A 16,362-nucleotide genomic window follows, 5' to 3' on the forward strand; every position below is an offset into this window, starting at 1 on the left:
GCATAATACATATACAGAATGAACTGTTTAACAAGAGTTTCATTTGTACATGACATTAACAGGACATTTTAAAAAGAGGAAGGTGGCAGAATGGTGAAGAAACTCGTTTGCCAATACGTATGGGTCTGGGTTCGACTGAATCCCGTTCTCGCCCTTTCTCCTAAGTTTGACTGTAAAATCGAACGGAGCGTCTAGTCATTCTAAACCGAGGTCCCATGTGCAGCACGCACTTGGCGCACTGAAAAAGAACCCATAGCAACAATTATGAGTGTTATCCTCTGGCAAAATTTTGTACAATAAATCCACTTGGATAGGTACACAAGCAGTCCGGTTTGTCGTGGTGGTGGTTAAACGCGATCACTGAGATACAGAGAGACAGAGTGGGAGTGAAAAAGAGTGATGTATACATAGACAATTGAAGGAATATTTAGAACATGATAACATTACGTGGTAGAAGACGTCATGTAAGGTCAGAAGGATGTCGTAAAAAATAGCATTACGTCAACTGTTGTTAAGTGTAGTCTTTGACCAAGCAGCCGGGTGGCAGCGAAAATTCAGATTTTATTTTTTTGATTAACAAAATAGGTGTTGGTTTTCAACTTTGTTATATATATATATATATATATATATATATATATGCATACTTTCAACTCAGGCCTGACATAGCGCGTCAGTTGAGTTATGTTGTTGGTCAGACATCTGCGTAGCTGATTGGTGTAGCGTATATGGATTTGTCCGAACTGAACGCAGTGACACCTCCTTGAGAAACAACCCGAAACTGCGAAATTAACAGGACAAATTTGAATAAACAAGTTTGTTTGAAATATTTTATCAAGTGCTCTCTGATATCTCAGTTCTGCACATTCAAACACTTCCTTTGATCTCCTTCACAATGAACAAACGATATCAGAACTGTTCGACTGTCTAAAGCGATACTAATGAACGTTTACTACATGCAGTTTTTCCGTTGTATGTCATTTTTACCATACACAAAAATATACACCCTTTCTTTGTTAACATTTAACTGAAGAGAACACGCGGCAGCGGACGTTGCAAACTGTTTAGCTGATTGTAATCCTATTACTGTTTGTGACATTAAATGATTAATACAACAACATCTGCAAAGAGAAGAATAGAAATTTCCAGAAATTCATGAGTAAATAGGGCACTATGTCTTCCAGAATTTGTAACTTCTATGATTAACTCTTTTAAAGATAAGGAAAATAAAACTGGGCTGCAAATATCAACTTGTTTAACTCCAGACGTACAACTGATACAGTCAGTTAAAGCAGCACCACAACGTACCTTTGCCTTTGTGCAGCCATGCACATGATATATTTATTTTAAATAGTTTTCCACGTTTACCGTGCTGTTTGAAATAGACAAACAGGCTTTTTTTCGAAATCAATGAAAGCAAAATACAGTTTGCAATTTAAACAAAACTCCGTTTGCATGAAACCATTGCGCTTAAACCCAGTTTGAACTACTTCTGTGTTATTATTTTCATCTGCCCATTTCTGGAGTCTCCTATTAATAGTTACACTATATGCTTTACTGCACACATTACATTCGGAGATCCCTCAATAATTGTTAGCATTTGTTTGCGTCACCTGTTCTACACACACACACACACACACACACACACACACACACAATGTGGAGTGGTGGCCGAGAGGTAACGCGTCCGCCTAGGAAGCGAGAGAATCTGAGCGCGCTGGTTCGAATCACGGCTCAGCCGCCGAAATTTTCTCCCCCTCCACTAGACCTTGAGTGGTGGTCTGGACGCTAGTCATTCGGATGAGACGATAAACCGAGGTCCCGTGTGCAGCACGCACTTAGCGCACGTAAAAGAATCCACGGCAACAAAAGGGTTGTTCCTGGCAAAATTCTGTAGAAAAATCCACGTTTATAGGAAAAACAAATAAAACTGCACGCAGGAAAAAATACCAAAAAAAAAATGGGTGGCGCTGTAGTATAGCGACGCGCTCTCCTTGGGAGAGCAGCCCGAATTTCACACAGAGAAATCTGTTGTGATAAAAAGAAATACAAATACAAATACAAATACAAATGGATGAACAACTGACTCTGTCCAACATTCTGGATAAATTCCACTCTCGAATAAATAATCGAAGACAAGGGGTACAGGGCCAGAATTTCTTCTCTTCTCTTTGCTGACCTCAATTCTATGAGGATGCTTTCGGACGATGTTGTTAGCCCAAGTCCGTAGTCGATGACATTGAGAACGAGTGATTGATATAGTAGGAAGATGTGGCGTTTTTCGATACCGTAGGCTGCCATTGCCATAAGACTGAAAAATCCAGTGCAAGGTGTTGAAAAATGAACGAAGTGAGGACAGGAAAATGAATAAGTAAACCAATGTGTTGGATATTCTGGCTAGCTCTCTTAAAGAGATACCATCAAGGCATCTAGCTAAGTAAGCTTATTAGTCAAAGACTTCCCCCCCCCCCCCCCCTGTGGGTAATGTGCGTCCATGGTTGTGAGAAACACCCCCGTTTAAAGGGGAACTAGCCTCACTTCTCAAGAACGACAACTTGCACGTTTTGATAAAAATCTGGTTTTGATCACATGCTCATGCAGCATTGACTTGATCAGTGTCACAAGTGCAGAAAAAGAAAAAAAAGAAAAAGAGACCTAGATGACACCAGATAATAGGTGAGAATATGTAGCTAATGTTTTGCTGCTACTATTGTTGCTAATGCCTTAAAATACGTGGCGTGCTTATTATTTTCTTTCGCCGTCGATATCAATCTCAGTTAAAGTGAAGTACGTAACGTCGTAAGTCCATGTTAAGGTTCGGTGGAGAGGCCTATTCGCTGAGTCGATGAGCACTGAGTACTTTACTTATTTGAAGTTGGACATACTAACTGCTGAAGTTGCGTCTGTTCAGTTTTGTGATGGGTTTTGGAAAGATTCACACCGCCTCCATACCCAAATCTGGATTAAAAAGTCAACATTTCGAAACAGAAAATAATTTATTTTCCACTCTGCAACAGTCTCAGCCTCTAAAAATCTCAGTCTGTTTCTGTCGGTTCATAAATATGAAGCTGACGCTCTCTCCTTTTTTTTTTTTTTTTTTTCTTCTCCTTCTTCTTTCAGATATTGCAGAAAATCAGAACTATGAAGCTGACGGAGCTTGACAGGTTCCGGAGTGAGAACTTTGTGTACCAGGACACCTCCTTGCTCTTATCCCTCCAGAAACAGTTCAACGTCTGCCGCCAGACAAACCGCTTCATCGACCTGGAGGTGGAGGTGAAGGACAGGGTGTTCCCATGCCACCAGCTTATCATGGATGCCTTGTGCCCCTACTTTTCTGCTCACTTTAAGTTCAGCGAGTGTGTGACAGAGGGGGAAGCTGGAGAGAAAGGGATGAAGATGAGGAGTGTTCAGAGGGTGTCGCTGAAGTATGATGGGTTGACAGTGCTTGGATTCTCCAAGCTTCTTGACTTCATGTACACTGCTGAACTTGAGGTATAAAGAGAGGGAGAGAGAGAGAGTGTGTGTGTGTGTGTCACTGTGTAATAATAACAGTAATAATGATTATAATGATAATAATGGTAATAATGATAATATAATAATTCTCACGATGTATTTTTATATTTTATATAGCACCTAATCAAACAGTTTTTGCTCAAAGCTTTGTACAGTTCAATAGTTCTAATCAGAATGCATCACAATGTCGAACCATCCCTCAAGACAGTAAGTCCAACTCAGTGAGAAACATTGCTAACTATGAGTATGACATGACAGTGCATTAGACAATGCATTAAAAGTAAATATGCTAAGTACATTATACACAACAAAAACAACAAAAAATGACAATATATATATATATATATATATATATATATGTATGTATGCATACAAACATACATGCACGCATACACACATCCATGGGAGCTCAGTTTTTAACAGATGAGTTTTGAGGTTGGATTTGAAGCTGGAAATGGATTGTGCTTATGTTGTGTATAACTTAGCAGTATTATATTTTAGCACTTTAGTCCAAAGAGTACCTGTCACAAGAACATGGTTTAATAGAGAATGAGAGCAACCGATCATACAGTTTACACATGTGTGTAAAATAGGCTAGATGTGTAGGATCACAAAACAGATTGAGAGCAGTGTGTGTGTGTGGGGGGGGGGGGGGGGTATTTAGATAAAAGCGATCATAGGCATGCATTTGTTTATTGTGCACATCTTTCAAAAACTGTAATTTAATTACACATACTTAACCGTGACCCACTAGTGCAGACTCTGGTAGGGGTCTGACATTCCTGTCCTGTGCAGACTACTATCCGTCTATGCGGAGAAAGTGAAAGTAGCTATGGCCGATAACCTCCCGGAAGTAGGTAACCTCCCCTTTGCCCCCCTGACTAGCTCCCTCTTTTTCCGGCAGCCATCACGATTCCTGTTCCAGTGCTCTTCATATGGCAATTTAGTGTAATCATTACTGTTTTGAAAGATATGCATATATACACAGACACACCCACAGGCACGCACGCGGGCACTCACACACACACACACACACACAGTCACACACACACACACACACACACACACACACATGTGTGCGTGCACATGCACACATACACACACTCACATACACACAAACACACACATTCACACACACACACACACACACACACACACACACACACACACACATTCTTGACAACCTTAGTGAGAAAGTAACATTGACATGTTTCCAGGTGAGTACAGATAATGTGATAGATGTGCTGCGCTGTGCCGATTTCCTGCAGTTCCATCAGGTGGTTCAGATGTGCAGTGCCTTCATGCTTCAGCACATCTCTGAAGACACCTGCCTACCAGTAAGTGCTCCTGTCATTTGAGAACTTTCCTTTCTGCTTCTTTTTATTCTTTATTTTGAGGACTTGTATAGTCCTGTACTCTGTCTGTTTCATGGCTACTCCTCCTTGAAAAATTGGTGAAGGCTTGTATAATCCTGTACTCTTTCTGTTTCATGGATAAAATTTTCTAATTGAAAAAATGATGAAGGCTTCTATAATCCTACACAGTCCTCTTTCTGTTTCTCGGCTAATTCTCATTGAAAAAATGGTGAAGGCTTGTATAATCCTGTACTCTTTCTGTTTCTCGGCTAATTCTCAATGAAAAAATGGCAAAGGCTTGTATAATCCTGTACAGTACTCTTTCTGTTTCTCGGCTAACTCTCATTGAAAAAATGGTGAAGGCTTGTATAATCCTGTACAGTACTCTTTCTGTTTCTCGGCTAATTCTCAATGAAAAAATGGTAAAGGCTTGTGTAATCCTGTACAGTACTCTTTCTGTTTCTCGGCTAATTCTCAATGAAAAAATGGTGAAGGCTTGTATAATCCTGTACAGTACTCTTTCTGTTTCATGGCTAATTCTCAAAGAAAAAATGGTGAAGGCTTGTATAATCCCATACTTTATCTGTTTCATGGCTAATTCTCATTGAAAATTTGATGAAGGCTTGTATATAATCCTGTTCTCTTTCTGTTTCATGGCTAATTCTCATTGAAAAATGATGAAGGCTTTTTCTCTTTCTGTTTCAGGTGCTGGCTCTTGCCCAGGCCCATGGCCTCTCTGAACTTGAGGACAAGGCCCGCAACTTTGTCCTGACCAGCTTCGCCAGGGTGATACATCGGGAAGAGTTTGGCCAGCTGTCCAAAGACATGCTGGTCAGTATTGCCAGTGACTCTTGTCTTGAGCTAGAAAGGGAGGAAGTGGTGACGGAAGCTGTTCAGACGTGGGTGAGGAATCATGCCAGCCGGTGCCACCTGCAGCAGCAGTTGGCACAGAACGCCCATCTGCACCCAGCAGACCTGGACAGGCTGAAGGGAGAGGACATGTCCGTGGCGGTGGAGGCTATCTTGGATGAGATTTACAGTCTGATGCGAAAAAGAAAAGCCACCAGGAAAAGGGAGGTTAAGGTGGGAGGAGATTGCCCGGAAGTTGGCAAAGATTTGATCATAGACCCCGTCCATCATTTCGGTAACAAATCATTGGACAAGGTGACAGGATTGCATGATCCCCCCAGCAGACTGACACATATGCTGGTGGTGGTCAGTCGAAAGACGGAATACCAGTCAACGTCATGGAGGCCCCTGGACTGGAGGAGGGTGTATTCTTACAACTCCACGACTGGGCTGTGGGAGTACCGAACCAGTCTACCGTTCTCCGGTCGTGAGGGCTACAATGTGGCTGTGCTCAACAACATGATGCATGTCACTGGGGGTCAAAGCTTGTCAGGGTCATCCAGCCAGCTTTCGAGTTACCATAGAGGCATGACTGTCTTTAGCGACCATCTGGTTTACAACCCCCTTGATGGAAAGTGGGAACAAAAAAAGCCGATGAATGTGCCAAGGTACGTGCAAGTACAGAGTTGATTACTAGTGGTGGTGTAGTGGTAATATGCCAGACCAGGAAGCGAGTGTCCACAGGTTTGAGTTTTTTATATGCAGACCAGGACTTTTACTTCCCCTCCACTAGACCTTGTGTTTGTGGTCTGGGTGCTAGTCTTTTTGATGAAATGATAAACCGAGGTCCTGTGCACAGCATGAACTTAGCACCACATAAAAGAACCCATGGCAATAAAGGGGTGGTCCCTGGCAAAATTCTATAGAAAAATCCACTTTGATCATAAAATACACTCGCAGACAGAAAGAAAAGAAGAAGAAAAAAGGTGTTGCTGCACTGTGGTCCTGCACTGTCCTGGGGAAAGCAGCCCCATGTTTCACACAGAGAAATCTTTTTGTGACAAAAAAGTAATACAATACACAATCCAATCCAATCCAGTGCAATCTAATGCAATGCAATCCAATACAATGCTGTGCAATGCAATACAAAACAACACAATACACTATTATGCTATACAATACAAAGCAAAAATATTATTGTGTTGAAAAGAAGGGCATTTGGGAGATTCCTGTTTTGCCATTTGTTTCAGCCCTGCAGACATGGATGTGCCTGTGCTGTGGGCCGATGATGTGTTGTGTTGTGTTGTGTTGCCTTGTGTTGCATTATGTTGTCTGCTGACAAATTTAAATGATCGCATTATTCAGAAGTGGAATGATTGAGATTTGTTTTTGAGAGTTTGTTGCGTTCAGGGGGGAAACATATATTGGTGCATGCCTGTGTGTACACACATATATGCATGCATGCACAGGCAAGCACACTCACTTACATACAAACACGCACACACGCGCGCGCGCACACACACACACACACACACACACACACACACACACACTCGTATGCTCATCAGTGAAGGACTGTCACCTCACTGAGACAAAGAGCTCACAGGTCTGGATGTCAGTCACCATTCAGGATCCATATTCCTTCCACTTGGGATTGCATTGCTTTTATTCAGCAAGATCAGTGACACCATTGATAAGCACACAAACAGTAGCCACTGCACTTCAAAATTGTGCCACCCTGACCTCTTTTCACCAAGGTTCAGTTAGTCAAGGGGTTAGTGTTGACATTATGTGTTGTTTGTTGTCACTGCATTCAGGTTTAACCACAGTTCAGCTGCCATGCTGAACAGAGTGTATGTGGTTGGAGGCCGAAAAACCTTTGACGAGGCAACCCTGCTGGCCAATGGAGAGGAGTACAACCCTGGCACTGACCAGTGGACATTTATCGCCCCTGTTCGCAGCATCAGTGGTATTGGGAACGCCGCCATGGCATCACTCAATGGTACGGTCTGGGCCTCAACTGTCACGGCCTCTTGCCTGTTTTCTTTACATTCTTTTTTTGTTTTCTTTTCATTGGTTACAGTGTCCATTGAACGTATGACAGAGTGTATGTTTCTTCTCAGTTATGAAGTCAGACACTTGTCTAAAGGCCACTGCATGAAAACTGAATTCGGCGGAGTCCAGTACATTACTTTAATTTTGTGTTTCGCATGAGAGCCCCTGTGACTGAAAAAAAAAAGAAGAAGAAAAAAAAGAGCATGTCCTTGTTCATTCATGTGAAGCAAAGATTAACCTGAACATGTACAACACTGTCATACAGCAGTAGTAGTGCAGGCATTGAAGTCTGTATTTTTTTACACAGGCATTGAATTGTTCAACCTTTCACAGATGCACCAATGAGACATGGGTGTGATGGTGATCACACAGCATGTAAAGAAGTCATCCACTGTACTAAAGATTGATTATATTACTGACTGGTGTTGGGGAGATTGTGGGATCAAACCCACAGAGACTGGTTTCATTGGTGTTTGAAATTCAATGCATGATCACAAATTGAGTTATCAGACTGCTCCAACAGGAAGTGATAAAATGACAAATGTAAATTGTTTTTTAAAGTTGTATTTCAAAACAGTATTCACTTTATTCTGAATTTGCCAATAATCAGATTAGCATTTGAATGTGGGACTGATGACAGTACAGTAATGTGATGGTCACCTTGTGCTCCTGTGTCTCAGGAAAACTGTACATCGTTGGGGGCGTTTACTGCCAGCGGGGAGACCACTATGAAAATTACTTTGGCGCTCAGGTGTATGACCCAGAGGAAGACCTGTGGCAGGAGGTGCTGCCGCTGGAACAAGAGATCTTCAAGGAGAATCTCCGCTTCAGTTCCGGCAGCTTGCTGGCCATTGAGGGCCTGTTGATCATGGTGAACGAGGGTTTTCGCTTCTCGCACTACATCTACAACCCCATTTCCCAGACCTTCAGACCTCTGATGAGTGCACACGGGCACCACTTATTTGCGGGGTGGGAGGTGTATGAGGGACGGCTGGTGGCGACAGGGGGACTGGCAGATGGTCGTGTGGGCATGTCGGACATGGTGCATGGCTGGGACCTGTCCAGCGACAATCGCTGCTGGCAGATGATGCCCTCACTGCCCATGCCCTTGTCACACCACGCCTGCGTCAGTCTGTACTTTGACGGGTGTGGGGACGCTCCAGCACCCAACTGGAATCTGAGTGAGGGTGAGCTGTGATGGCCGGCTGGTAGGGCAGACCTGTGCTTGGACAGCCATGTTCTCAGGGACAGTGTTTGTTTGGCTCCCAGAGTGACTGAGCTGATGGTGTACACTGAGTGGCACACAGTGCTGACAGTATGAAGCGAATCACCCCAACGTCTTTCACATAACCACTGTCCCCAATCCTCCCCAGAGTGCAGAGAGAGTAAACCGCATGAATATCACTTGTGTCTTTCACCTCAGAAAAACCATGCTGTCAACACCAGGAGCACCACTTACACTCCACTCATTTACACATTTATCCAGAGAGAAAGCACATACTAAATTGTAAATTTACATCATACACCTAGACTCCCAGTTAATTGTGTAAAGTTGTATCACATACCTACACTCGCAGTAAACTGTAAACATTTCTCATACACCTATACTCCCAGCAAACTGTAAAGTTGTATCACTCACCTACAGTCACAGTTAATTGTGTAAACATATCATACACCTACACTTAAGTAAACTTATGTCACACACTGACACACACTTCCATCAGAGACAGATAAAAAATGAAACCACAGTAGCGTCTCTGCAGACCCCAATACCTCCAGAGAGGACAGGGGGGTGACTAGTAAATATTTGTATTTGTATTTCTTTTTTTATCACAACATATTTCTCTGTGTGAAATTCAGGCTGCTCTCCCCAGGGAGAGCACGTTGCTACACTACAGTGCCACCCATTTTTTTGTATTTTTTCCTGCATGCAGTTTTATTTGTTTTTCCTAACAAAGTGGATTTTTGTACAGAATTTTGCCAGGAACAACCCTTTTGTTGCCATGGGTTCTTTTACATGCGCTAAGTGCATGCTCCACACGGGACCTCGGTTTATCGTCTCATCCAAATGACTAGCGTCCAGACCACCACTCAAGGTCTAATGGAGGGGGAGAAAATATCAGTAGCTGAGCCGTGATTTGAACCAGTATGCTCAGATTCTCTCGCTCCCTAGGCGGACGCGTTACCTCTAGGCCATCACTCCACATACATAGATATACATATCTCTCACAACAGACCAGCCAGCAGCACAAAATAAAGCGCATCACTGTCATTCGTCTTGTTCCCCCTTCCCCGGCCAGAGGAGTCAAAAGAGGACAGGATTAAGAAAGGATTGGGGGCTGGGGAGAGGCAGCATGTACAGTCAGTGATGCTGGTATTGACTCTGCAGTTTTTACTTTGATTTTATTTTGGGGGCGCATTTATCATATAGTACTCTGTTGACCAGATCGTTGTGAATGTATGACTGGGATTGATTGGAGCGGAAAATAGCAAGTTGAAGAGTTATGACAGTGGGGCTAATTTTCATTGTTTTAAGATAGCTGAACAGGTTTCTGTTGAGTGTGTGTGAGTCGAAAACTGCAAGATGAAGATTTGTGACGTTCGAGTTAAATTTTAGTTGCTTGCAGTAGCTAAATAAGTTTGTTTGGAGTGTGTGTGAAATAGATTTTCATAATCATTATTCATATGTTGAGTTTGTTATTCAGTTGCTCTTGTCACATGAAATTATTAAATTTTTGTCTTGTCATTAATTGTTTAAACATTTATTTGTAGAAGTTGTTTTTATTAGTTGGTTATTATTGCTATTATTTTTTTAAAACACAAATTAATCCAGAAAAATTGATTCTGATTGACTACACATACAAAAGTCAGAGATTCACTGCAAGTCAATGAATAATCATACAAAATTACAGATTAAATTTCGTTTTTAACAAACTGCGTTTCAGTTATTATCATTATTATTTTGCAATTGTCTTTGGTCAGAGACCTAACTCTTCTGCACTTTACGAAAACAGAATCATTTGCAACAGCTTGTTGTCTACCTGTTTAGAACTGACTGATAGCTGCCTTCACAAAGGACTGAATGCGCACAAATTTACATGCATATGATTTAAGGCCTAAAATGAACTGCTGAAATGAAGCAAATGTAATGATGTGATTGCAACATTACATGAACTGTGAACTTTATATATCAAAATAATGTGTAGATATATAGATAGATAGATAGATATGTTTTCTTTTTTCTTTTTTTTAATGTGTATGTTCAGTAAGATACTTATTATTTTCTGATTTTTTACACCATGATTTTAGCAATGTTTTACCCCCTTGGCTGCCCAACCTTCATGAATGAAATCAGTGTGGCATCAATTTGAAGTGCTAAAGATATTTACAGCATAATTTTTTAAGTGATGAAATTCATTTAGCTGAACAAGAACGATGCAGTCCCAAAAAGAGGGAGCCCAAATAAAGAGAGGTGACGGACATCCTGACCCGTGACCTAAGACATCCTGACCTGTCACCTTTCGCAACAGCCCTTCAATGACAAGCATATTCATTTGCAGTAATCAAAGGGTTAATCAAGTTTTCTGTATTATTTAAGATGGTATTTTTTAAAGACATTTCTATGGTGATATGATGAGCAGTCAAATTTTAATCTGCCATCAAATGAAAGTGCCTATCTGATCTTCAGGCTAAATTCAAACACTACTTTTCAACAGATGCTTTTCCAAATTGTGTCAAGATTTAGTTAATTTTCAGGAAATTGAGACCAGTTGAAATTACGTTTTGGTGTCATACACTGTTCCATGTCAGACTAATGCAAACTATGATTATCAACTGGTTCTGTTGGCCAAATTCTGCCTCCATCTCAGTACTAAGATGCCTTTGCCAAACCCAACTTCTGCTCAGCCAATCAGTGCAACTTCCAGTCTGAGCATTTTGCAATATTCAGGACAGCAAACAGTCAAACAATTAAAAACAAACAGCTCATGTCTATTTTGTTTATACAAATCAGGTGAGAGTGATTTGTACTTTTACTTTTATACTTTTAACATTGTATGTATGGGGGCCAGGGGGGGTTGTATAGTATGTGCATTGTATAGTGTGTATTTGTGTGTGTGTGTGTGTGTTGTATAGTGTGTATGTGTGTGTGCATATCTGTGGGTATGTTGTATAGTGTGTATGTGTGTGTGCATATACATGTGTGTGTTGTGTAGATTGAGTGAGACAGAGCCACACATTCCAGAGTATTATCCAAAGATATTTTCCAGTTTAATGATAATGCAGTGTGTTTTTAAAGTTAAAATACTGAGATGCATTCTTTGTATATACATTTAAGTCTGTAAATATGTGTGTGTGTGTGTAATTTGATGTCTTTTATAGCTCTGTATTGACATGGTGGCTGGTTCTTGTGAAGATTGAGATAAGGAAAAAATCCATTTTTCACTAGAATGAAACCATCCTTAAGTCTGATTGTTCTTGCTGGATAAAGTTGTTCAATGTTGAAATCGGCTTCATAATTAATTGATTCATTAACACATTTATTTACTGTGTAGACTTTGGATCTGTCTTCTAATTTTCTTCAAAAAGCCATAATATATATATATATACTTCCAAAATTTACAAGACTGTGAGACCCGCATTCAAAAGCACTGAAGGTTATTTGTGTTCATATTCTTTTATTAACTCATTTATTGACTTGTGCAGAATTGTGGATCTGTGCTCAACATATTGTCAAAGCTATAACAAAGTTTGTTTTTTTAACACAAGATTTTTTGACTGACATTTAGATGTAGTGATCTCACCCGAAGTGCAGAAACTTGATTCTGAATACCTTTTCTTCGTCGTTTTTTTTAAAATTTTATATAAAACTAGTCTGATCTTTTGTTAAATATCTTTGTTTTCAGCCTTCCCAGTCCATACGCCTTCCTTTTTTTTTTCTCCAACAAGCCAGGACATTTTTTTTCTTGTTTTTTTTCCACAATCTGTGATGTACTGTCTGTGCTGTTTTGCTCTGGTGATTAGGTAGTGATTTTGTAAAACACTGGAATGGGCATGAGTTCACCATTCTGCAATGTACTTTGCTTTGGCCTTTTTTTTAATGTATGTTTTGTGTGGCTTTGATATGTATTTGACTCTTTTTTATTTATGATTTTTTTGTAATCTAGGGGATGATAAATTAAGTGGAAAGGCTGATGTCCCCAGCACAGCCTAGTTTTAGTTGCTTTAAGGAACTTAATGGTTGAGATAATATATCATGAACTGTGTTGTTTTGGAGGTTTTAAAAAATGTTTGTTTTTGTTGTTTTTTTTAAAGATGTTTAAAGAGTTTTATGTTTAACACAGTTGAATTTTTTATTTAGTTGGGTAGACCTGATATGGACCTGTGTGGTCAGCTGGACTGCAAACAACAAGGTCAATGTCGTGGCATTTAAATGTATAGAATCTCACTCTCGGGGCAGAAAATGGACCCTGAATACCTCTTCTTCATTTTGAATAAAATCCAGTCTAATTTTTTTTAATGAAATCTTGACAGAATTAAAAAAAAAAAAAAATGATGAAAAAAAAAAGATCAAGACAAAAGATATGATAAAATATTTCTAGCAAGCATCTGTTATGCCACAATCGTGGGTATGCTTTGTGAACTGGCACTATGATTATTTTCATTATTGTTATTATTATTATATTCTCCCAATGATGATGATGTTGCCATTATTCATTTCTGTTTCTTATTTTCACGGTTCTTCTGCTGCTGTTCCTTGTCTTATTATCATTGCTGTTGCCTATTTTATGGTGATGTTGTTATAGAATTGATGAAAGTGGTATGGTAAGAACAGTGTGCCAATATAATTTTGTTTGGTTCTCTGGAAAATAGTGTTACTAGATATGTAATACTGGAGCATTGTTTTCACAGAACAATGTATTCTGTTATGTACTGTTTTGTTGTTTTTTTAGTAGTGTTATCATGCGGTGATACGCGGTATTTGTATGTGTATGAGTTTTGGTTTACAATTTGTGCATTTGGTTTTGTTTAAATTTTTTTTAATCAAGTCCAGTAGTTGAGAGCATTGACAACAAGCAGTTTTTTTGCATATTTTTTTTTCTTTTGGCAGTATTATACTTGGCAATAAACTGTGACTGGGGGGTTGTAATTTATTTGGTTTCTGTCAGTGTTCTCAATATCATTGTCTGCCCCTAACTGGCTTCTGTTTAACCCATTCACTGCCGAGGTTTTTTTATATGAGGAAGTGCCATGGCAGCATCAGCAAGGCGTTGGACTTCTGATCCAGAGCTTGGGAAAGGTAATTTACTTGCAGTTTTCATCACTCTTCTCAGGTGTCAATGGGAACCCAACTTCCGTTCGGGAGGGATGAAATGGTGGAAGGAGAGGATTAGCTGTGCCTCCCTATGTCGAACACTTGAGTAAAAACAGGATATGGATTAGCTGCCCTGATGCCAGTAAAAGGCAGTGGAAACTTTAACCCTCTTAAAACGTTTATTTTATATATATATATATATATATATATATATACACACACACACATTAGGAATTATATATATACATTATGAATGGAATCATGTGTTCAGTCGTGTCTGAAACTCAAAAGGATCTCCATCGTGTTACTGTATTTGTCTCAAAAGGGTGTGGAAGATAGAGCAGCACAAACTATAATGTAATCTCTCACTACATGTATGTGTTTTTTGATTTCCAGTCTTGGCTGTTCATTTTATTTAACAATTAACAGATTCTGTATACATATGGTTTCACAGTATTTGTAACCCTGAGTTCTGCAGGGTTTCACCTCTGGCATCAAGTTCTTTACTCCAAGAGAAAAAAAATGAGGATTTTTTTTGGGGGGAGGGGGCAGGGGGGAGGGTTCGCATGTGTGTATATATTTATTTATTTGTCCGCAGGTCTGTTTTGTTATCAAGGTGGATTTTTTTCAACAGAATTTTGCCAGGGACAAGCCTTTTGTTGCCGTGGGTTCTTTTATGTGTGCTAGTCACTTGTTGCACACAGAGCCTTGGTTTATCATCTCCTCCAAATTACTAGCACCCAGACTACCACTCAAGAGCTAGTGGAGGGTGGGAGGGGGGAATATAGTTCATATATATGGGACTTGAACCTGTAGACACTCGCTTCCTGGTCGGGAGAATTAATATAGATTTAGTTCCTCCACAAATTTGGTCTGCATTTTTAGCAACTGAGCTCTCACATCACTTGATGTGGCTTCCCTAGGTCTGGGTCAAACTCCTTCCTGAGAAGAATCCAGCCTTACACAGTCATGCACCGTTCTCTTGCTAGTTTCAGAAAATCTTAAAAACTGCCTGATATCAGTGGATATATGTTTTTAACTCTTTTTTTTCTCTTTTACTTAAGAAAAATGCTTTTGGTGGGGTGTGTTAATGTTTCTTTTCAAACCACCATATTTTCTGTCGATTTTTTTTGCCATGCAAACCAACCATTTTGAGTGAAACGTCTGTATGGAGGAGGTAGGTTTTTGTTTTTTGTAGCAGGGGTAAAAATGTATTTTCATTAAAAAAAAAAAGTTGCCAGGATGCTTCCACAGTTTATGTGCAATTGTACTGCTTTTTCTTTCTTTTTTTTATAAGTTTTTTTTTTCTAGTTGATAAGATGTTGCTAGGATGGCTCTACAGTTTATGTGTGATTGTATTGATTTTTTCTGTTTTTATTTATTAGTTTATTCTCTTTGTGCCTAGTAGCACATATGGCTGCCACTAGAGACATTTACTGCTGCCGGTTTTGTGCTGTTAACTAGCTACCCCAGGTGCAGTTGTTCTCAGTTTTCTGCTGGGTTTGATTGCCAGATTAATTCCAGTTTGATGTATCTTTCACTTTGTTAGGTTTTAACCTGTTTATTTTGTTCAGTTATTTAATACCTTTTCTTTTTTCAATATTCTATACAAACTTGAGGTAGGCTGTCAAGGCCTGACCCGCACATTGGGTTTGTGTGTAGGTCATGTACCTGCTTGGGTTTTTTTGGGGGGAGGGGGCCTGGGGGGGGGGGGGTTGTTTTTAAGCAGATATGGTGTAGTCCATGGATCAGTCTGCATGCTTTGAATGCTTTGACACCACCTTGAAACTGAAATTCCAGTTTCCTGGCTGGTTTCATTCATGTCACTGTGGTTTCTATCTCTGGTTTGCTTTCGATGGAGTGTTTCACAGGATTGTTTTTTGTTCTTTAGTCCTGGGTGATATTTTGATGGGCATTTTGTGGGATCGTATTTGTTTGTTTTAAATTGCAGATGTAGTGGTTGTGGTGAAAAATTTAATAAAGGGAAAAAAGTGAGATGCTGTTGTATACAGTTGTTGGATCTTGTGTTTGTAAACTTATTACTTTTATGTGTATGACAGAACAGTGAGTGAACATCCATTTAGATGGTCAGCCAGTACACTCTCCCCACCCACCCACCCCCCCACACACACAGAAGTTCAAGAGACAAAAACAAGAGAGGCAAGGCCTTCAAGACTCACTTGTGATACACTTTAAAAAAAATCTAATCGTTAAAATGTGTTCTGTATTTGTTATTATAAAGCTTCGGGTTAAAAGAAAATGAAAAAAGAAAAAACAGCA

At 40.0% G+C, this 16,362-nt stretch overlaps 1 protein-coding gene across 2 annotated transcripts; it reads left to right on the forward strand.

Moving 5' to 3' along the window:
* Window positions 1-2,565: 2,565 nt before the first annotated feature.
* LOC143296393 (kelch-like protein 25) lies at window positions 2,566-16,064 on the forward strand. Of its 2 annotated transcripts, none has more exons than XM_076608284.1 (6): window positions 2,566-2,673; window positions 3,118-3,489; window positions 4,728-4,847; window positions 5,571-6,382; window positions 7,532-7,716; window positions 8,450-16,064. In XM_076608284.1, the coding sequence occupies exons 2-6, from the start codon at window positions 3,139-3,141 to the stop codon at window positions 8,965-8,967; spliced, it is 1,986 nt and encodes a 661-aa protein (XP_076464399.1). In that variant the 5' UTR covers window positions 2,566-2,673; window positions 3,118-3,138; the 3' UTR covers window positions 8,968-16,064. The 2 variants fall into 2 exon arrangements, with proteins under 2 accessions (XP_076464399.1, XP_076464400.1); XM_076608285.1 differs by having other exon boundaries at window positions 4,788-4,847.
* The last annotated feature ends 298 nt before the right edge of the window (window positions 16,065-16,362 follow it).

Source organism: Babylonia areolata, chromosome 21, assembly GCF_041734735.1.
Source record: "Babylonia areolata isolate BAREFJ2019XMU chromosome 21, ASM4173473v1, whole genome shotgun sequence".
NCBI lineage: Eukaryota > Metazoa > Mollusca > Gastropoda > Neogastropoda > Buccinidae > Babylonia > Babylonia areolata.

What these genes read in the sequence shown, in the direction of transcription:
- LOC143296393 (XM_076608284.1), top strand. Translation starts at nt 3,139, where the DNA reads ATGAAGCTGACGGAGCTTGACAGGTTCCGGAGTGAGAACTTTGTGTAC. An exon ending in TGTACACTGCTGAACTTGAG is followed by an intron (nt 3,490 to 4,727) that starts GTATAAAGAGAG and finishes ACATGTTTCCAG; the next exon opens with GTGAGTACAGATAATGTGAT. An exon ending in CTGAAGACACCTGCCTACCA is followed by an intron (nt 4,848 to 5,570) that starts GTAAGTGCTCCT and finishes TTTCTGTTTCAG; the next exon opens with GTGCTGGCTCTTGCCCAGGC.